Source organism: Magnolia sinica, chromosome 14, assembly GCF_029962835.1.
Source record: "Magnolia sinica isolate HGM2019 chromosome 14, MsV1, whole genome shotgun sequence".
In the NCBI taxonomy this organism is placed as follows: Eukaryota; Viridiplantae; Streptophyta; class Magnoliopsida; order Magnoliales; family Magnoliaceae; genus Magnolia; species Magnolia sinica.
Window position 1 is genome coordinate 29,548,858 of NC_080586.1, and position 23,535 is coordinate 29,572,392.

At 39.5% G+C, this 23,535-nt stretch overlaps 1 protein-coding gene across 3 annotated transcripts in view; it reads right to left on the reverse strand.

The window, feature by feature from the left end:
• Positions 1-11,209: 11,209 nt before the first annotated feature.
• LOC131224718 (uncharacterized) overlaps positions 11,210-23,535 on the reverse strand; it is a 59,437-nt gene continuing 47,111 nt past the window's right edge. For all 3 annotated transcript variants that reach the window (XM_058220030.1, XM_058220029.1, XM_058220031.1), the window contains exons 5-8: positions 22,793-22,865; positions 14,053-14,143; positions 13,892-13,971; positions 11,210-11,555 (exon numbers count right to left, since the gene is read on the reverse strand). In XM_058220030.1, the coding sequence (XP_058076013.1) occupies positions 11,412-11,555; positions 13,892-13,971; positions 14,053-14,143; positions 22,793-22,865 (388 nt within the window). In that variant the 3' untranslated portion in view covers positions 11,210-11,411. The remainder of the gene's footprint in view (positions 11,556-13,891; positions 13,972-14,052; positions 14,144-22,792; positions 22,866-23,535) is intronic.

Consider the following 23,535-nt stretch of genomic DNA (forward strand, 5'->3'; position numbering starts at 1 on the left):
AAAATATAAAATAATTCAAGAGTGGCCCACTTGGAAGTAGGGACTTCCAATCTAGTGTGGGTAGTACAAAAACCACGTGGATAGACAAAGATGCAAGCAAAATTCTAGTTTGGGAAAAGTTTCACAAAAAATTAGATTTTCATTAGGATTTTGTATTCATGGATGAAGATTTAGGAATGAGGCTTTTAGGGATTAGGGAGCTTCGGAGGAAAATCAAAGAGGGAAAACCCCAAACGGGGGCCCACATGTGTCTGGGTAAAGGAGAAGAAAGAGATGGAAGATTGAGTGGGGGTTTTATGGGTTTAGAATGTTGTAGTGAAAGGTGAAAGATGAAGACATGATAAAAAGAAGAATACCTTTTGAAGAAGATGAAGATGAACGATATATACCTTTGAGAATCCACCACTAACCAAGCTTATACTCTTCCACAATTCAATTAGAAGAGAGTTTCTCACAAATCCTAAAACACAATGAGAAATATTTCTTCATATAAGAGAGCTTCTCTCTTTTTCCTTTCTCATCAATAACACAACTAGCTCCTCCCAGCTTTTATAATTAAAAATTAAAAATTAAAAATTATGAATAATAACAATTATGTCACTCACTTAAGTGAAATGACTCATCATTTAAAATAAGAAAACTAAAAAACTTTATTATCAATCTCAACTATCAAATAAATCCTAAAAATAACAAAAAAAAATAAAATAAACAAGCAAGATCAGAATCCAAGGAGCCCATATTTAAAAGATATGGTGGCCCGATGGCTTGATTGATAAGAGCCAATGGTCGGACCGACACGAAACAAAAATTTTATGACTAAAATGGTTTCCTAAGTAGCCCACATGCATCATCCTAAAGTGAGATCTTTCTAATGCACATCCAATGCATGTGGGGTCTTCAAAATGGCCCAATGGGCCCCATCTAGCACTCGTCTCCCATCCACAAAGAAAGTTACGATGATGTGGGTGGTCGTCTCCGTCTCTGGCAGGGAATGCCAAATCGGTTACGTATCGGCCGATACGTAACGGTAACGGTACGCACCGTTACCCGATTCGGGGCCGAAACGGCCGATTCCAATTTTTGTACCCGTATCGGCCGATACGGCCGTAACGGCCGATACGGGCGTAACGGTCACCTGTAACGGTCGAAAAATGGCCATTTTTTTTTGAATTTTAAGCTCCGTTTTTTATGTTTTTTCGAAACTTCTTGCTTCCAAACTCCTTCTCACTCCTTCTACTACTAATTTCGACCAACCTTGGCTGGATATTTGGGGAAAAAACACATTATATTGGCGGATTTTGTTGAATCAAAGCTTGGTGGGCCATTTTTCATAAATTTGTCAAAAATAGGTATTTATACTTTTTTTAATATGTTTTGCTGTTTTAATTATCTCATATGATGTGTTAATCATAGTAGAATATGTTAATATGCAATTTACAAATTTGGGGTGCCATTTAATATTTTTTTAATATTTTTTTCTATTTACGCATGAATTTTGCCCCTTTTTTTTTAAATTCAAAAAATCAATTTTTAATGATTGTTTTGCTGTTTTAATCACTCCATATGATGTGTTAATCATAGTAGAACATGTTAATGTGCATTTTACAGATTTGGGGTCCCATTTTATATTTTTTAAATATTTTTTCTATTTACGCATGAATTTTGCCCCTTTTTTTTAAAATTCAAAAAATCAATTTTTAATGATTGTTTTGCTGTTTTAATCACTCCATATGATGTGTTAATCATAGTAGAACATGTTAATGTGCATTTTACAGATTTGGGGTGCCATTTTATATTTTTTAAATATTTTTTTCTATTTACGCATGAATTTTGCCCTTTTTTTTTTAAATTCAAAAAATCAATTTTTAATGATTGTTTTGCTGTTTTAATCACTCCATATGATGTATTAATCATAGTAGAACATGTTAATGTGCATTTTACAGATTTGGGGTCCCATTTTATATTTTTTAAATATTTTTTTCTATTTACGCATGAATTTTGCCCCTTTTTTAAAAAATTCAAAAAATCAATTTTTAATGATTGTTTTGCTGTTTTAATCACTCCATATGATGTGTTAATCATAGTAGAACATGTTAATGTGCATTTTACAGATTTGGGGTGCCATTTTATATTTTTTAAATATTTTTTTCTATTTACGCATGAATTTTGCCCCTTTTTTTTAAAATTCGAAAAATCAATTTTTAATGATTGTTTTGCTGTTTTAATCACTCCATATGATGTGTTAATCATAGTAGAACATGTTAATGTGCATTTTACAGATTTGGGGTCCCATTTTATATTTTTTAAATATTTTTTTCTATTTACGCATGAATTTTGCCCCTTTTTTTTAAAATTCGAAAAATCAATTTTTAATGGTTGTATTACTGTTTTAATCATCCATATGATGTGCTAATCATAGTAGAATATGTTAATGTGCATTTTACAGATTTGGGGTTCCATTTTATAATTTTTTAATATTTTTTTCTATTTACGCATTAATTATGGCCCTTCTTTTTTAAATTTAAAAAATAATTTTTTAATGATTGTTTTACTGTTTTAATCATGCCATGTGATGTGTTAATCATAGCAGAACATGTTAATGTGTATTTTACAGATTTGGGGTGTCATTTTATAATTTTTTTCTATTTTCGAATTAGTGACTTTATGTTTTTATTTGCTTATATTGGACAGATTTTGCCTTGGAGCTTCTTAGGGTTTAGTTAGAATATAAAATCATCTTTATTAACATAGGTCATACACTCATACTCAAATCTAACTATCTAGTGTCTACCTAAGCCTAAAGAAATGTCTGGATCTGGCCAACAACAAGTAAGTGATGATATTGGATGGCAACATTGTGAGAGGGTTGGTGGTACTAGGCATCAAATGAAGTGCAAGTATTGTGATAGACTAGTGACTGGTGGAATTACCCGTCTCAAACAACATTTGGCACATCGAAAGGGTCAAGTTGCGCCATGTAGTAGAGTACCGAAAGAGATAATGCTTTTAATGCAAGCTAGTCTGGATGAGTCGAAGGGTAAACGTGCTGCTGTACAAAAGAAGAAAGATGATATTTTGGATGCAGCTCGACAGGAAGTGTTTGGTCCTGAATATATGGGCATTCGTGATGAAGATATTATTGATTCTAACGAAGATTCAGATCGAGAACTTACTATACCTAGGAGAGAGAGTTTGCGTCTAGCGCGTGAAGAGGAAGAACGTCGCCGCATGTTTGGCACGCATGGGTCAGTGCGTAATACAGGGGGGGAGTGGGAGTGGGAGTGAGAGTGCAATTGCTTCTGCAGGTGGGGGGGGGTAGGTTTGGTGGGTTACAACGTATGTTTGGGAGCCGACGACAGACATCTTCACATGATGCCCCTATACGTTTGGATGAAGAAGTAAATGAGCCTAGGAGACCCTCTATTGATCCAATCCTATTTAGGAAAGAATCAACTAAACAAAAGAAGATAAAACAAATGTGGAGTGGAACTTCCGTTGAGAAATTAGGTAGAGCAGCAGCAAAGTTATTTATACATGCCAACATACCTTCTAACGCAGCTAATTCTCCATATTGGCAGGTGGTAATTGATGCAGCAGCAGAAGCAGGTGAAGGAATAAAAGCTCCTACGGCTAAGGAGATTAGGGGGAAATGGACAGATGCAGAGTATGCGGATGTGAAAGCATACGTGGCTACCTTTAAACCTGTATGGCAAGCCAGAGGATGCACAATCATGTGTGATGGTTGGACTGGCCCAACCAGACGCAGCATGATCAACTTCATGGTATACTGCCACTTAGGAACTATATACCACAAGTCAATTGATGCCTCAGAGGCAACAAAAAATGCTACTTATATTAATGGACTAATGGATAAAGTTGTGGACGAGATTGGAGAGGAGAATATAGTGCAGATTGTGACAGATAATGAAGCAACATATAAGCTTGCAGGACATGTTGATGGATAAGAGAAAACATCTTTTTTGGTCACCATGTGCTGCCCATTGTATTGATCTTATATTGGAAGATATTGGGAAGAAGAAGAACGTTAAGGAAATGGTCGAAAGGGCAAAGGAAGTGACGACGTTTATTTACAACCATAATCAAGTAGTTGAAATAATGAGAAAGTTCACGAAAGGACGAGAGTTGTTGAGGCCTGCGGCGACTAGATTCGCAACAAACTTTATAGCATTAGAGAGTTTATTCCAGCATAGAGAAGAGTTGAGTGAGATGTTCGCTTCCCGAGAATGGCTCAACACAAAACATGGGAAGAAGACATCAGGAATACCGGTCGAAGTTGTGAACACCATACGGGACAACAAATATTGGAAGAAGGTCAAGGCGATCCTAAAGGTGATGGAGCCACTAATGAGGGTACTCCGTCTTGTTGAATCCGATGAAGCACCTACCATGGGCTTCCTATATGATGCCATGGATAAGGTAAAGCTTGCAATTCAACGTGATTGTAGAAGTTGGCAGACTTATTGGAAGATGATCGACAAGAGATGGACAAACCAACTCCATCACGATCTTCATGCAGCAGGTTACTACCTAAATCCTAGGTATAGATATGTCAAATCATTTGTTGCGGATGATGAAGTTTGTGTCGGGCTAAAAAATGTGATAAAGAGATTAGAGCCTGACTTAGATCTGCAAATAAAGGCATTAAATGAATTAGATACATTTGGAAATCGCCTTGGTAGCTTTGGAGATGCTCGTGCACAGCATGCAGTATCTAGATTGCAACCGGCCGAATGGTGGATTAATTTCGGAGAGAGTATGAAGGCTCTCCAAAAAATTGCAGTAAAAGTTTTGAGCCAAACAACATCTTCTTCTAGTTGCGAAAGGAATTGGAGTTGTTTTGCGCTCATTCATTCAAAGAATAGGAATAGATTGCAGATTAGAACATTAGATAGACTTGTCTTCATGCACTACAATATAAAATTAAGAATGCGACGACATCATAGGAGCATTACAGCTGCTGATGACGGAGACTACTGTCCAATAAACTTGGATAATATTTATGATGAGGATGACCCACTTCTACCTTGGTTGGAAACAAGGGAAAAATAAATTGAAGAGGATAGTGAAGAATTGGAAATTGATGACCCAGAAATACGCAGAGCGCAACAAGAGAGTCGTGCAGATGTGTTGGACCCAGTAAGAGGGGCAGCGTTTATGCCACGTACAGATACGGCTCAAGATCAACAAAAGAGTACGAGCAGTGGTAGCGTAACCGTGTCGGATAAAGACGATGACCCCCCTGCCCCTGGTGCTGGCACTTCTGGTGTTGCTCAGTGCCCTATACAGCCGTCTACAGATCACGATGTCGATGAACAGCGACGAGGTGGTACACGAGGTCGGACTTATGAGTGTACCGAGTCACGATACAGCCAGCAGGAGGTGGGTACATCTAGTGGTGCACCGGGTCCGAGAGGTTCGGAACATCAGCAGGCTCATGGTCTTGGTTATTATGATGGATATTCTTATGGTGAATTGAATTATGATGGTTATACTGAGCCTGTTCCATCACATTCATGTTGGAGTAGCCCTCCTGATCAATATCCATATGATTATAGATATCCAGATCCAAATCCAAGTTACTCATCACAGCAGATGCACTCTCAATCTCAAGATTCTCAACAGCCTGAGTATGGGCACCGGATGGCTATTCGACGGCACGGTGGATATCCTTATTCCGGTCGAGTCGTTGCCTAGTCGGGATCAGATCATCCTCTAGTTTCGTTGATCTAGTATTTCCTTCCGCACTGGATATGATGGATATGTAGCACCTACACCTATTGGACAGCCTCAGCCTGATGGTGACGATGACGATGATGTGGAGGTCGAGCAACCACAAAAAAGCATATTTTCATTTTGGTGGTGACTTGTGATTGTGACTTGTGAGTATATATTTGTGTTAAGGTAAGTATTTGTTACAGCAGACAGCTCACAATAGTATTATTGCAAGAAGCCATGCACACACTGGACACTACCGAACTTGTATTTAAAATAGCTCCCCTGACAACCAATCAAGTAATCCTTAATCAAGTTGCAGGGGAGTATATCAGACACTACTAATTTTTTATTTTTTATTTTTTAATATTCTTGACAGGTCATAGACAAGAATTACACTATCACAGTCACGTGCATGGTGCACCACACTGCACAGGACCACAGGTATATTCGAGAAATTCCTCAAAAATAATTGCAAACACCTGATGTAAGATATTTTCATTTTACATTCATTCTAATATATCTATCATTGATAGTAGATAGTTAGAAAATTAAATATATGAATTTTGTAGTCAAATTCAGGTTATCTGGTTCATAAATTCATCAGACAGTCCGATACAACTTCTCACCAAAGAGTGGACCGTTACACCACCATAAACATGTTCCAATTTATAAATGAATGCATATTTGGAATGCTTAGAATATTCTGGATTTAATCCATATTTTTTCATATTTTTTTGGCAAAAAAAAAAAAATTTGCGCCGTTACACCCCCGTATCACCGTTACGCCCCCGTATCCGTATCGGTTTTGGAGGACACCGTTACGCCAACCGATACTGATACGGGACACCTTGGTCTCTGGTACACCCGAGTAGGTCCTCTGATGTCCCTATCAATTCTCTCCAGCTGAGAAGAATTCACCACTGGCGAAATAAAGCTCTGATAACACTCGAGGAGGTCGGGATCAATGCGTTGGAACTCTACCTCTGTAATCCATGTGCTGTCTGACTCTGGCTTGTTCTTCCACTTCACGAGGTATTTCCGATATCCTCCATGGCGGGTAGAGATTGCTTGGTGACCCAGAACATCCTCGATCTCTTCTTTCTAACCAAGTAGTAATGGAAGATAAGGCAATGGGTGGGAAGTAAAGCCTGGTAAAGGCCAGGGGATGGGGATGGGGTTAGGAACACTATCATCTGAAATAAGAGAAAGGTCTGTAGGAGGGCTAGAAGATGGATGTGTGGGTCTATCACAAGGCACAAGGTCATTCACGTTGAATGTTGCACTAATGCCCATGTTAGATGGAAGATCCACCACATACACATTAGGGTCCACTCTAATCAAAATTTTATATGGACCTGCACTACGTGCATGCAATTTCCTCACGGTTCCCTTTGGGAATCATTCGAGCTTAATGCGGACCATAGCGTAGTCACCTACTTGAAACTCCTTAAACCTACAATGTGAATCTGTAAAGATTTTATAATGTTTATTACTAACATTAATGCACTTCTTGATCTCAAATGGACTAATGCTCTCCCGAATGAATTCTTTCCTAAGAAGCTCATCAACTTGCTTCTTGAGTTTTGCATGCTCTGTGGGGTTCATTCTGTGATGAGGAAGGTTTGGGAGAGTCGACCCAGGGACTAGATCAATGGCATGCTGGATGTCCCTCGAAGGTGGAAGCTCATCTAGGAGGTTGTCAGGAAAGACATCACTAAACTTATCCATTATTGAAATCAACTCACTGGGTAACTCTACACCAATTTGGGGGGGTAGCCTCTCTAGTCACGAGGGCATACACCTCTGAATCCTCCCTAACCTCTCTTTCAAATTCTTTTACATTAATGATATGAAGAGACTTAGGTTTAAATTTCCTCGAAGTTCCAAGATTACCCTTCTTAATGGTCTCCTTCTTTCCCGGTATGCTCTTGGGTGGAAGAGGACTCAATCTAATTTTCTTGCTCTAAAACATGAATGTACAAATATTCGAGCGATAGAATATCGTAACGTCCAAGTCAAATAACCAAAGCTTACCCAAGATGATGTGACTGACATCCATGTGAAACACATCGCACCACAATGAATCCTCATACAACCCAAACTAGATGGGGATACAACATCACCATGAGACTGGAATGGAGGACTTATCAACCCATGACACTCTATAGGGCTGGGGGTGAGACTTGGCTTTCAAGCCCAGTTGACTCACGGTGCTAGTGGAGACCACGTTGGCACAACTGCCACTGTCCACAATCACTTTACAATTCTTTTCTCTACACTTGGTATAAGTGTAAAAGATCGTGTTCCTGTGCCAATCATCATTTTCTTTAGCTTGGGCAAAGGCGCATATGACTACTAAAAGAGTGTGGGTCTCCTGATCATCAAACTCCTCATCACTAGCATCAATATCAGGATCATGTTCCTCTACGTCGCAATTGTCCTCGTCATCCTCATCCACTTCATCTATCATAAGAGCTTTACATCTTTGTATGTTTGGACATTCCTTTGTGAGGTGACCATAGCCATTGCAACGGAAACACTGCATGTGTTCACTTCCCTTTGAACTAGTGTTGACTAGACCTTTAGTTTTAACATCTCTGTTATAGGTGGGAGCACCAGTTAGGGCTTTGGTTTGGCTTCCAAGGTTAGGTTTGGCTCCCTGAGGAGCAACCTTGCCACTGGAAGTGAGACCCAAACCACTTCATGGTTGGTTGCACTAGGTATTGCTCAGGCTCCTCTACCCTAAGATAGGTCTCCTCTAGTGTACCAACATCATAAGGGATGAGCTCGCACCTAATCTCAGGAAGTGCATCCTAAATGATACAGGGTCACAGAAGTGGGCTCATTAACATCACATCGCATCATGTACTCTTCCAATATCTCGAAGTAATCCAATACAGACATCGACCATTGCCTCAAGGACTGCCACTGATTCAAAAGGTGATCACAGTAAGAGAGCGAGACGTATTTTTCTTCAAGGGCCTATTTGATTTTCCAAATCCTCTGTAAATACCATGTAAATAAGCAATTATTACTTTTTCATCCTATTTGAAAAGAAGCGTGTATCTCTGCTTCCAAAATTGGTCCAAAAGGATTTGTTTAAATGTGTGGGCCCCACCGTGATATATATGATATATCTGCTCGGTCCATCTGTTTTAGTAGAACATTTTGAGGCACGAGCAAAAAAATGACGCAGATCCAACACTCAAGTGGCCCACACCAAAGGAAATAGTGGCTCCAAGAAGTTTTTAACGGTAGGTGTTCGATTTCATTTTTCCTATGGTGTGGTCCACTGGAGCTTTGGATCTTCATTTTTTTTCTCATGCCCTAAATTTAGCTGGCATAACGGATGGACGGTGTGGATAAGCCACATACATCATGGTGGGCCCCACGTATATTTCACAGTGCCCTCATTTTTAGCGTTCAAAAAGTAGGGGTCAAATCTAACATTGGGAACAATGCGGTAATTACTTGAGGAAGTAATTATTACCCATTTACAACACATTTATAGGGAATTTGGAAAATCAAACAACCCCTATGAAGTTCTTTCATCTCCAACCCGTGATGTAATAGGTTCATCTCTATGCCGCTTTACCTTCTGTTCTGTATTCGTCTAGAATAACTTGGCTTGACTCGCCAACTTCATCTTAGCGATCCTCGCTTGATAGCGATCTGACATATCATGTCACTCGGAGAAGTGGTCCATGTCAACTAGTCACTCAAGAAAATGCTTCGGGTTCAAGTGACGAATCAAAACTGGGAGTATCAACTTTAACGCTCTTCATAACCCTTTCCTCGGGGTCATAACGATCACGCGACTCTTTACGGGGTATGTGGGCGCACGGTCCTATGTGACCTATTTTATGACCAAAGTTCCTATTACGACCCTTATGGGTTCTATTGGGACTGAACCCTACTCAATTGGGTCCTCATTTGTTGGCTTTCATGCCTGAGACTAATGGTCTTCCACGATGACAGGGGTACCGTGAGAGGTAGCCTCTAGCTGTGTGATACGCTAGTTGCTGGTAGTCAATTGCGCAGCGGTGGCCTTATTGTGTGTCTCAATGGCTGTTAAATGGCAATTAATCTTTTCGAGAGACTCGGAAATCTGATCTGGGTTCACGGTGGGGAATAGACCAAAACCACGACCCGTTCGCGTTTGCATACACTAAACGACCCTAATGAGAGACAACCTAGTTGAATGTGTACTATATGATGAATGCGGTGCAAAAAAAATAAATAAATCAGATTTGACGACGATCAATGTGATGCTATATGATAAACATGTGTTCTATGTATGATGACCCTTAGTACCTTAAACCTTATGGACAACCCTAAAATAATTCTAATATGGCTAAAACTGAAAATTCAGCAACTATGTGTCTTAAAGTCACTAAACCTGAAAATTCCAGCAATATATATGACTTTGAAAATACCCAAGCAGAAAATTCAGCAAGCTATATGCAACCTATGTGCTCTCCTATGGCTATAAAAAGCTCCTTGCTTCTTCCATTATCATGTGATTTGAAGGTGACTTCCATGTGAATTAGAAAGAAGATTGGTGTGAAGCTAATTTTCATCAACAGAGGTACGAGGCTTCCATCTATCCCCCACATCCTCACCCATTTATCAACCATCAAGGTATTCTTCAAGTTCTTCAATCTTCTCAATCTTGAATCATCACCATTCTTCCGATCTTTATCCCATATACATTTATAGACGAGCCAAACCCTAAGGACCCAAACCCTCACAAACCTAGCCTGCATGTCTGACCGTACGGCCATACGTGTGAACTCATAGGGTGGGCTATACGGCCACACTCTTGTCTATTTGGCTTTCCACTACCCTTGCATCATAATCCTACTTTCTCTTTTCCAAACCCTAATTCTAAACCTATAAATCCCAAAATTTTCTATTTCCCCAAATCACCAAACCCTAGTTCTTCACAATCTTCAATTAAGCCCAAATCCTTACATTATATCCATTCAAAACCCTAATTCCCTTATCCTGCTACCTAAACCCTTAATCCCTCTACCCAATTTATCTCATTAACCCTAATTCCAAGTTTTTCCCAACTTTACTAAACCCTAATTTCACCCTAGGTAGTATTCGATATTCTCCTTTGAAATATGATTTACTTATGCTATTTTGATGTCCTTCTATTAGATCATAGTTTCCCTTATTTAATGGTCTTGTAGGATGATGCTTGGTAACCTACGCTGAAATTACGCATGATCTCCTCTTGGGATTTTGGTATTTGTGATGATGATAGAAAGTTTTGTATTTAAAAAAAAAAATAATTAAGTTAATTTTGCTAATTGATCTCATACAATATTTGAGTTCATGCATGGTCTTACATCACCCTCATTTCAGCAACACTCGTCCTATGAACAATTATAACTTCCCAACATTTTGTCCCATAAAGAATGGTTGGTCTTATAGATGTCCCATAAAATTTACCTTTCAATTTGAGTGGGACACGACAATCACATAGTAAGGTTATAGATTCAATGTAAAAATGAGGGTACAAAATAGAATTTGCAAGGCAATTACTTGTTGAGTAACTTTCAGCATTCCTTAATAAAGTTCTACCTAATTGTCCTGAGCAATCACTTTGATACATGCATGATTCTATTAGAAGAAGAATACATATGCTAAAGCTCATTCCTCTTCAATTAGACTGGACTTAAGTTTGTCTGTGTTCGAACAAGCTGAGCTCTCCTAGCAAAAATTCGGAGAACCAATGAATTGACGCTCATTGCGATCCCAAAAGCCATAAGTGCTGCAAACAAAACAGCATAAACTGCCGGTACTTCAATCTGCAATCAAAGAAGAAACACTTATTTTAGTCATAACTGTTTGAGAAATAATGATCCATGTCATCAAGCATCAATTGTCATTTTCTGAAGGTACTGTTCTGATGGTTATCAGCCAATTGGCAGTTAAATAATGTTATTAAATCAGCAGGGCAATTTGTATTGATACAAAAGTTATGAACATGTAAGTTGATCAGTTTTTGTTACCATCACCATGACACTAGACATCTAACCAATGCCGCAAGCTATTTTCATGCATGACCAGAAGAAAAGTCACCTTGATATGGAAAACCAAGCGTCATATCAAAGGAATGGGAAATGTGTGGAAAAGAACCCACGTTAGCTTTTGTTTTATCACATGTGGTTTTCCAGAAAATGCTAAAAGGTCAACAGTAAAAAGGCGAGAGCTGTCGCTCACAACCATGGAAATCTCTATTTAACCTTCTTTTTTTTTTTTTGAGGAAATGAAAAACATTCTTTTTTCTTCTTTTTTTTTCCAGGAAAACTGGAAATGGAAATCGATATCCACAGCAAAAATTGTTTTCAGAAACAAGGGAAAACATCACATCCAATGAAATTGATTCAATTTCCATGGTTGAAAACAGGATTTTCACGAATCCAAACAGCCCCGGAGAGAAATCGTAAGTGGCCTCTGCACATGTATAGTCTACTGAGACAGGATTCCCCACCCGGTGCCCCATCTTTGGTGACCAGACCATTGATCTGATGGGTCTCACCTTGTATGGTGGATGCCCGAAGAATCTCCCAGATAGGGATCATCTTCCTTTGAACTTTGGCCTACAACAAATTGGCAAGTTAAAAAAAAATACAGCAATTATCCACATTCAATGGAAAGTAAGGATTGAATTTCCAATATAGGAAACCTTTGGCATCCCCGATCAAGTGGGGCCCATCAGCTCAACAGTCTTATCAAGATGGGAAATATAGCAAAGGTGATGCATAGCTTATCATTGGTTGTGATCCGAACCGCAAAACAATCAATTCGCAAAGACTCAGCAGCATGTAATTCTCATTTTGCAGGACTATGCATGACTAAAACAACTCATAGGAAGTTCTCTCATCTTCGAGTAATGGATGAGAGTAAACAATGTTCACAAGCATATATGCAGAAGCTAGAATCCAAATGACAGGAAAATCACAATCAAGTACTCTATTTTTATCAGCCTAAATGCATCTTTCAAACAAGTAGAAAGATGAGGTTTCCTAAATCGAGTGAGAGGTGTGCTACACCATGGCCAACATAATATCTGATTCATAGGATTGATGTTGCTGTTAAAATGATTTAGATTTCCCCATAGAACACTTCATGAGCATGCATGGCACAATCATATTACGACTCATAATGTGTCCAAATTCAATCTTTCTTGAATCAATCAAGTCATTAAGCCGATTACCTGAACATGACAAAGTAGATTCAGGAGAGATTATTACCTAAAGTCCAAAATGAAGACCATAGAGCGCGCAGGTTTACTGAAGTTCCGTGTGAATGGAAAGTTTTAGCTAGTTTGCAAGAAGAGAGGTATGATCATTTGTGGTGAGTTAGGAATTCTCAAATACCCATGTGGGTGCATTGCTCCATTCAACCAAATGGCCATTTAGCTCATTGCTTGTACTGCAAGAAAAGAAGGTAATGCAATTTTTGGTGCTCATATTGACTGAAAAAAAATAATCACTTCACACACAACCCAATACACCTTTTGCATTTCCGATAGGGCTGATGTTCAAATACCATGTGGATTCTTTTGAAATTGGGTGGAAATGCATTTGAGTTCCCTCCAATGCACCCTTAGTTAATATTATCTTTATTCTTATTTATTATCTCCTTCCTCCCTCCCTCCCTCCTTTAAATCTTCATTCTTAATTAGACTCACAAGAATGGAACTCTGCTCTCCTCTTTCCACCATAATACCATTTTACCTGCCATTAGAATCCCTTCCTCTCGTGCTCATTGGGATCTACCTATATTTGGATGGTGGTCCTCTTTTTCTGTCTTCAAATGCTTAGAAAATTTCATTCTTTTTTCATCTCAAATGCCATTTCAAAACACTTAACATACCATTATATGCTTTCGACCTTGACAACCCCCAAAATTCCATGGCCAAAGGGTATGTTGGGTGGCCTTTGCTATTCTATCTTTTCCATAACCCTAACCTACATTGTCATATTTCTCCTCTTATGATTGCAAAATCAAAGCATTTTATATTCATCAGAAGAAATTAAAGTATTATTGAGAAGAACGTGTCCATGAAAGAATCAACAACAATATAAAGAACCAAAAGTGGCATATTATCAAATTATTATGTAGTGGAATTGCTCACCATAGTATAGAAGATGTGGAGGAACGATACAACAAGACAAAACTGGAATGCTGAATATGCCCAAACATACTCCCTGCATGCTGCATGAAAATAAGATAGAACCTAGGTAAATTAACAAAATTATCAAACTTGCTGCAATTTCTTTTGGGACCCAATTCTACCTAGGACAATTGCAAACAGTGATGACAAAAGGCCTAGGCTGAAAGAAAATGGTGCCGCGATCATGATCGCTTGAGACTTCAGGTCAATGACCTACAAAAAGAGAGGAAGAGATTAACAACACACTGATAAAAAATAAGAGACATGGAGGGAGGCAGAAAGATGAGCATAAAGGCAAATACATGTTTGAAGACGACGAAAATTGATACTAACACAGAAACAACAACTTTTGTTTGGCCTAGCAAGGATACGTGAGCCCCAGGTTTCAACAATAAAAGAAGTTGATCTGGAAAGAACCATCTGGAATGGGCCTTCCCCAATTGGTACCTATTTGATGACTACAGAAATATAATGAAAATGGAGAAATACTAATAGTAGTCTTGTGTTATTGGGGGCCCAAATGGATGCTCAGGATCATCGAACAGTGGTGATTTTTGGGTTATCCTCCCATAGTAGTTCCCATGAACTGATCAATATGAATCACTAAACCTCTTATTAAGGATATGGATCGTCAAGCGATGGGCCCGCATGTACGGTTGGGCCAAGCATATGCTAAGCAAAACATGGAATATTTCGGCTGCATTAAATGGCTGATTGCATGACTCTATGCAAACAACCAAATACAAGCATTCAATGTTCTCTATTCCCAAAATAGCATAGTCCATGGTACTAAATCAATGATCAAAAGTTGGTTGTTGAATACAATAAAGTGGTAAAAGAACCATTGTAGAAAGGATGCTTTGGGCTTTAGGCAGAAGAGGTATTTCAAAGGATGAAAGGGGTGAAATCAAGCTCGCCTTTTCAGGGCTGGTGGGGATTGGCAACTTGAATCGTGCAGAGCTATTGGCTATTAAAGTGGGAGTGGATATTTCGCAAGACTACCTGTGGAAGGGGACTCTACAGTGAGAAATGGGAGAAGCGCTCCCCCTTGGAAACTATCCTTTTTCTTTTTAAATTGAAACTATGAATCTGTGATATAAATGTAACTTTCTGCCAGGTGCCTAGAGAAACTAATTGTATTGTGGATGCTTTAGCAATTGAAGGAATCCATGATCATCTACTCACAGAGGGGACTCTTATCCATTACCTTGATGGATTTTTGTACCCTTGAGTATAAAAAATTTTGAGCCGTAATTCATTATAAAAAAGGTCAAGTGATACGAACATCTCTAGTTGTTGATCATACCCTTACTGCTTCCAAAGACAATCTTCTGATGGGGCTGTCAATTGATTTGGTTAGGGTCCTGTGGCAGCCGTAGTTTGTGTGTGCGCGTGCGCGCGCGCTATTAAAACTAACTGGACCCAACCCAGACCAACTTGACCCAACCCAATGGCCTTATTTTAACCGGATCCAAGTTGAGGGACCTAAGCCTAACCCACTTAGACACGATTTTTAATTGAGTTAAAAAAGGTGAGACCCAAACCCTACCTGATTTCTTAACGGGTCCAAAAGATGGGACCTGGGCTTGTTAAAATTAGATTGGGTCCATCTAGTAATTGTGGGTCCAGCCGTCTAGGTGCCAATCGACAACCCTCTCTTCTAAAGCTTCCTATGCAAGCTCCAGTGGCTCTAGCTATCGAGGACAAGGTATTCCATAACAGTAACGGTGGCCATAATGACCAATGCTATTACCTGTTATGATATGGGTGTAATGGCCATTAGGACCTTTTTTAATTATTTTATTATTATTTTTTTAAGGAAAAAAAAAAAAACTGTTATGGCCCCCTTATGGGCCATTTTTTCGATAACACGTATGGTTATCATCATTACCATTACGTAACCGTTTTGTAATACCTTGATCGAGGAAGAAGACCTTACCTCAACGGTGTCCTCTCCACTAGCCCATCGGCGCTGGTGTTGTTAGCAAATGTTGGAAATCTTGATGATCGGTTCGAGTGGTACAATATGGAGTGTGGACCCCACTTTTGGCTTTGGTAGCATGGTGGCTAACAACATGTGAGATGCAAGGGGAGAGAAAGACGCTCAAGCTAGGGGCGAGTTCATTTTGGTAAGCTCTCTTGTGCTTTTCCAGGAGAGATTTGGAGCCTAGTTTTGTAGTAGGCATAGGGACAACACTCTTGGTGTGCAAGTGGTGGAAGATATTTGTATAAGGTGTTTAGGTCCTTAATCAACATACTAAAGTGGACTCGGGGGAGTTTTGGGATACTCAGGAGCTCCCACAACTCTTAGTTGGTGATGTAGGTGATAAGGTTAGCATGGTGCAGGGGATGTGGCAGATCAAAGATGCAATGGGACATGGGGAAACTTGTAGGGGTTTCTTTTGTGGGCTACAAGGAGGATTTTGTAGCTTTTTTAAGCTACTTAACGAGTAGGGAATTCAGAAACAGAAAGAATTATTTCATATCTAGAGTACAAAAGCACGGAGAGGGTTGATCTTGTTAGTTAATTATGATGAAGGGTGGGGAATGCTTCGGGTGATCTTGTAACATAGATTTCCATCTCATTAGTCTCATTAATAGCCCTTATAAGATCATTGCTAAGATCTTAGCTTAAAGGTTTAGGTCTATCTTGTCTAAGGTTATTTCCCCTTACCAAAGTGCGTTCATCTCCAATAATAAGACCATTGATAGTTCTCTAATCGCCCATGAGTATATTGATCCGTGATATGAGGTTGGTAGAAAAGGCGTAGTGTGTAAGCTTGATATGGAAAAGGCTTATGATCACGACGACTAGTGTTTTTTGGATTACGTGTTGGGCATATTAGGATTTGGAGATAAACGGAAGGGGTGGATGCATTCATGTGTGTCATCTGTTATTTTTTTTGTTCCCATTAATGGGTCTCATTTTTCTTTCAAAGTGTCCAGAGGTATCCGTTAGGGGCATCCTCTCTCCTTTTATTTTTATTGTGATTTCCAAGCTTTGAGCAGAATGCTTAATAAAGGGCAGTTGGTGAGTTTGGTCAAGGGTTTTAAGGTCCATAACATTGTCAGCCTAATTTCTCACCTCCAGTTTGCAGATAATATGCTCATTTTTTGTGAGGCAAAGGTATCCAAGGTGGACAATTTGCATAAGATTATTAAGTGTTTTGAGGTTGTTTCTTATATCAATGTCAATCTCTTGAAGAGCGAGCTTTTGGGTGTTAATTTAGAGGCGGGGGAAATCACCTTGTTGGCTAGGGTGCTTGGATGTTGGGCACATTTTTTCCCTTACTCTTATTTGGGGTTCCCTCTCTGCATCAAAAAATCTGCTAGGAATCTTTGGGAAGCTATTTGTTAAACAACTACATGATGCTAATTTTGAGGGCCTATGAGAAGCTATAATGGGAAGAAGAAAGAAAAATGTGTGTGTGTGTGTGTGTGTGAGAGAGAGAGAGAGAGAGAGCAAGAACATGAGATGTTGAGTGTGTATTGAAACCCTAGCCCTCTACTCTTATTTATAATAATAAAAACGTGAATAGGCCCAATGGGCCTAATTACACGAACTTGGGCCTAATGGGCCTTATTCAACTATCATCCTTACAACACTCCCCCTCAAGCTAGAGCATCCTAATGAGGTCCAGCTTGGAACAGGCTAACATAATCAAACCTAAAAAAGAATTTCTTCTCTAACATCCCCCCTTACAACTCAAAGTGCTTTGAAAAGAGAAACTTGAGTTTGGAGAGGCACATAAAATATTTCTTAAAAGCAGAAAAAATACAATTTAAAAGCAGTGAGCCTGCGAAGATGAGTAGCGTTGGCTATGACAAGAGGCGAGCAAGCAGCTGACAAGTGGAGGCGATGAGACGACCAATAACTTCAATGATGTGAGCCGCCGGAACAGCCATTTAGAACAAACAAGTTTAAATCAATTATCTAACTCACCAAGGTTGGGCCAACTGCCCAACACAATCGTAAGTGGATAACTATCTGGAGAAAATAAGAATGGACGAACTGTCCAACATAAACAATAAGTCTGAGCCAACTACTTAGAATAATACGATGATAAGTCTAAACCAAGGTTGGGACAAACACCCAGTCCAAACAAGCCCGAACCAACTGTCCGGTACATAAATGGGTCCAAGCCAACTACCCGGTATAAATAGTAATCACATCATACATCTTGGCAAGGAGAACCCAAAACGATGAAGGTGACAAACTGTCGAAGGATATGGTGGAGAAGAGGGGAGTACATGTCATACAATAAGAAAATCCAGTCAAGTACCTCCAACCTGGACGTCCAACAATACCTCCTACTATTCAGCAGAAAACAACAAATTCCTTGAAAAAAAAAAAAATCTTCAGAGAAGGAATAGAATAAGAATTTTCCAGCAAAATCTTTTAACCGGACAGTAAAAAAATCAGCCAGGGTTTTAACCACATATTGAGGCTTTAAATCCAACAATACATGACACAAAAAATAATAATAATAATAATAATAATAATAATAAATAAAAATAAAAATCCGGCTGTAAGCGATCCTCTTGTCACGAGTCACAACAAGCGAGGAAAAATCTTCCCAACTCTCAAAAGAGTAAAAAGAATGATTGATGAGGAGAAAGGGGTTAATAAGTTGTTGTGTAGGCTGTAGGGAAGGAAGGAAACCACCACTTATTGAAGAATGAAGGGTAAAGAAAAAAAGGTTAATAAGTTGTTGTGTAGGGAAGGAAAGGAGGAAAGAGGAAAGAAAGAAAGAAAGATTAGGAAGGGAAGGAAGGAACCATTGAAGATTTTGAAACGAAGGGAAACACTACTTGTTAAGAAAGATTAGAAGATAAAACTCATAAACTTAAGAGGAAGAAGGAAGAAAGAAATAAAGAAGAAGAAGAAAAAGGAACGAAAGGAAGGAAACCACCGAGGATAAGAAAGGAAAACACAAAAAATATAAAACACTTCCCTAATAGAAAAAAATCAACAAACCCTATCCATAGCAACACACAAATCTGCTTCAACAGGAAAAATCAAGTAGACTCTAGCCAAGGCAACACGAAAATCTGCTTCGACAGGAAAAATCCTGCAAGTTCTGGCCAAGGCAACACAAAAATATGCTTCAACAAAAAAAAAAAAAAACAGCAAACCTTAGTCAAGGCAATATAAAAAATCAACTAGTCTTAAAAAATAAATAAATAAGAAGAAGAAGAAGAAGAAGAAGAACTAAAGAAGAATAAGAAAAAAAGTGAAGGAAAAAAGAAAAAAAAAAAAAGAGAGAGAGAAAATAAGAAGAAAACCTAAAAGAAGAAGAAGAAAAAGAAACCCTGGAAGTAGAAACCCTAGGAGCACTTGGGCTCTGATACCATGTTAAATGGTTGCATGGTGCTAATCTTGAGGGCCTGTGAGAAATTACAATGAGAATAAGAAAGAGGGAGAAGAAAAATGGAAGAGAGAAACAATAACAGAGAGAGAGAGAGAGCAAGAACATGATATGCTTATGGTGTATTGAAACCCTAGCTCTCTACTCTTATTTATAATAATAAGAGCATGGGCCATATTGTTACATGGGCTTGTGAATGTGTCCTATGGGCCTTATTACATGGACTTGGGCCCAATGGGCTTTATTAAACTATCAACCTCTCCCCCTCAAGTCGGAGCATCCTAAGGACACACTACCTAGAACAAAAGCTAACATAATCAAGCCTCAGAAAGAAAGAAATTTTCTCTAACACTATTATAGAAGGAATGTAAAGGGAATTATCTCCCTGGAAAGGAAGACCTCTCTCTTTGGGAGGTAGAATCACCCTGATCAAATCTACCCTGTTGAAACTCCCCCTTTATTTCATGTCCTTATTTCGCTGCCGAAAGTCAAACCTTCTGAGGATTGATAAGCTATGAAGGATTTTCCTTGGCAACGGGGTGCTCAACAAAGGAAGTTTCATCTTTCAAATTGGGAGGAGGTATGCAGGCCTCTTAATGAGAGCAGGGCTAGGATTAGAAACATGGAGGAGGTTAACTCACCACTACTGGGAAATTGGATTTGGAGATTTGGGGTGGAGGTTAGCTTATAGAAGAAGGTCATAGCTAGCAAGTATGGAGTCTTGAGCTTGGCTGGTGGATTAAGGAGTCCTCGATCTACAAGGCCTCTACTTGCTGGAAATCTCTTGCTCAATTAGCGGATAAAGTTTTCTCTGAAGTTTGCTTTTCAGTTGGAAATGGTGAGAGGGTGTGTTTTTGGGATGATATTTGGTTAGGGGAGTCCACCCTTAGTCCAATTCCCTTGTATTGCAAGGTTGTGCCCGAACAAAAATTTCTCGGTCGCTGATTGCTTCTCATCCTAGAAAATTGTCGGTGTGTGGCTCCCCCCATGTCACCACATTTTGTCCGATTTGGAGATAGAGGAGTTATTGAGGTTGCTCTCTCTTTTGGAAGGCATTCGTCCTAAACCAGTTGTTCCAAATGATTTGATTTGGTTAAGAGATAGGTCGGATTGTTTTTGGTCTGCCCCTTTATCAAAGTTCTCTACGAGCCTAGTCCTAAAGTTAGTCGCAATCACATGGGCTTCATTTGGTGGTGCGGAGCCCCTCCGAAGGTGGCCTTTGCTTGGCTAGCTGGAAGGAACATGATCTTGACCATTGATAATCTTCGCAAGAGAGCGCTAGTGCTGTCAAATGTTTGCCTTTTATGCATGAAGAGCGAGGAATTAGTGGAGCACATTTTCATCCATTATCCATTTGTTAACGGTGTGTGGGATAGTATTCTATCAGCCTTCAACGTACCGTCGATTATGCCATATAGAGGGGCTTTTTATTAGGGATGTCAATGGGCTAGGCTCGGGCCTGAAAAATCAGAATTTTGAATAGGGTTGGCCCAACGGCCTGGCCCGAAACAGTTCAAAATCTGGGCCAAGACCTACCCCAGGCCCAACCCATTGAAAACCCTACTTTTTATGTTATGGCATGTGGGGGCCCCAGTTCTAAAGAAAGGTGGAATTGGCGCCTCACTCTACTGGTGGCCTTGTGGTGCATTTGGTTGGAAAGGAACGATGGATGTTTCAGGAATAATAGTGAGTCCCTTGGCTTCATGTTAGGAAAGTGTTTATGCTTATTAGGGAATGAGGTTCCAAACCCTCAGGGGTTAGGGTTGGTCTTATTTTTTCTTTGTCCTTCTTTTCTTCGTTTTGATCTTTTTAGCTCCTTTAATAAAACTCGGAATTCTAAAAAAAAATAGTGTTACGGTTTGGAATTCTAGATTTCAGGGTTATAGGGTTTTAACGGGGAAGGATCAAGGACCAAAAAGAGGGAAAGAAGGGGAGAATGGGGATGGCCGCATGGTTGTGTCCGTATGGTCATACGACGCGGGGGGGTGGGGTACAGTTGGGTAGGGTTTAGGGTTTAGGTCTAGAGGGTTTTGAGGATGGCAGGGATTTGGAAGAAAAGGCAAAACATTGAATTATATACGCCTTTGCCAGTGCCACACACTCTGTGGCAAGATATTAGTATGGATTTCATGCTCAGGCTACCCAAGACAATTAAAAAGCATGATTCCATCTTTGTAGTGGTAGACCATTTTTCGAAAATGGCCCATTTTCTCCCATGTTCTAAAATGTCTGATGCCTCCAACATTGCTAAGCTTTTCTTTAGAGAGGTAGTTCACTTGCATGGTTTGCTAAAGACCATTGTATCTGATAGAGTTGTGAGATTCATGAGTTATTTTTGGAAGACACTTTGGTATATGATGGGTATGAGAACAACTAAACTACGCCATCCCAATAGCTCCATCGTGTCCAATGGGTCCACAATCAAGATGATCCATGGTCACAATCCAACGGTCCACATGCAAAATTCCACGGTCCGACACTCCTAACTAAGCAACCCACGTGCATCTTCCTAGTGTAGGGTCTTCAAAGATGCACGATCATGTATGTGGCGTCTTCAACGGGGCTAGGAACTTAAATTGGGCCTACTAGGCCCCATGTAATGATCATCTAGCCATAAAGAAACTAGGTAGCTCTCTTCTATCTCTAATAAATTCTAAAAGGAGCTCGGATGCCCTCATCATGTCCCTAATATCAGATAAATATACAAATATCATAGAAAATATTATTGATGTTCTGCACCAATAATAATAACAAAAAGACCTATGCTATTACTGTTAGGAATGTAATGGAAACATGTAACCAAACAAACCTTCAAATCCCTTCTAACCACCGCTATCCAAGCTTTTTCAGATCCTCAAAAATTATTTTATTAATGTATAGAAAAACACCTGGAATGCATTTAAGAATCATGATGCCAAAAAACACTTACAGTTACAAACCAGACATCAGAAAATTATAAGGAAAAAAAAATACTGAAGAGAAGGAAAAAGCTGGCAATGGAAGTAGGAAAGCTAAATGAACCTTAGCAATGGAGAGAACTTTTAGGATGAGAACATTGGGGGAGGAACTAGTCAAAAACCATGTTGTGGAATTGGATCTGATCCTCGTCAACGTTTAAACAAGGTTAGGCATGGTTCAGTGCTGGACTAGAGGGGTCAAACCATTCTACATTTCTGAGACAGGAATTCTGGCATATACTTATCATATCATACAAATTTCAGTTCCAATAACTCAACTACTACACGAGAGATTATATGCTCAGTTTTTTCAGGTGTTATGCGGCTGGAGCACTCTGGCTTTTAAGGTGAAGAGAAATAATCATGTGGTATGATTTTCTTATTTTCATTCGTGTGTTTCCATTTCATTTCAATTGCATGTTCAACCTTCGTAGAAGAAAAGGAAAGAAAGAAAGCAGATGGATAAATCCTAGCTTCAACAAAAGCATTACTTATTTTACAGTATCTTGCTCTTTCAGATTAGATTGTAAGCATACCAGCAGCTGCTCGAGGAAAAAGAAATAACACATTGTGCTGATCAAGATAAGCACCACAACGTCCTGCCAAGCTCTGCATCAAAGTACCAGACAGATGCATTAAGATTAGCAGAAATAGCCTGTTAAAAAGGAAAGGGGGGGGGGGGGGGGATTCATAAGGAATGAATTAGTTGATAGCAATCCTAACGAGCCATGTCCATAGCGTTCAAGGTTTCTGATATAGTTGCTTCATGCAGCATGATAGGATTGCATTAACGCAGACACTGATTAATATAAGCATAAGAAAAAGAAGTGGAAGACTACTATCTGCATTATCAACAATTTTTAGTGGCAGTCATTCATCAACCACATGTATGGCATGCATGTATGTTGATGCAGACTTGCCAAATCGTAGGCCAATTTGGATGGAGCATGGCCGAAAACTGCAATGATAGCAAGATCTTGACTGGGGGTGTAACTTTGGGTAGGTTGAGGGTCAACCCAAGCCCAACCCAACATCAAGAGGACCCAACCCACAACCCAACCTGACCCAAATTCCAACCCAAGGTGCCCAACCCGAAGTCCTCCATAGTCGACCCAACCAACCGAATTACATGTGATTATTCTTGACCCAACATAACCCAACACAGATTTGCCCACCTGAACCTAACTCAAATTCAAATCAGGTTGGCTTTTCCAACCTGGACCCAACCAGAAGACCTTGACAAACTGAACCCAAGGATCTTGATAACCCGACCCAATCT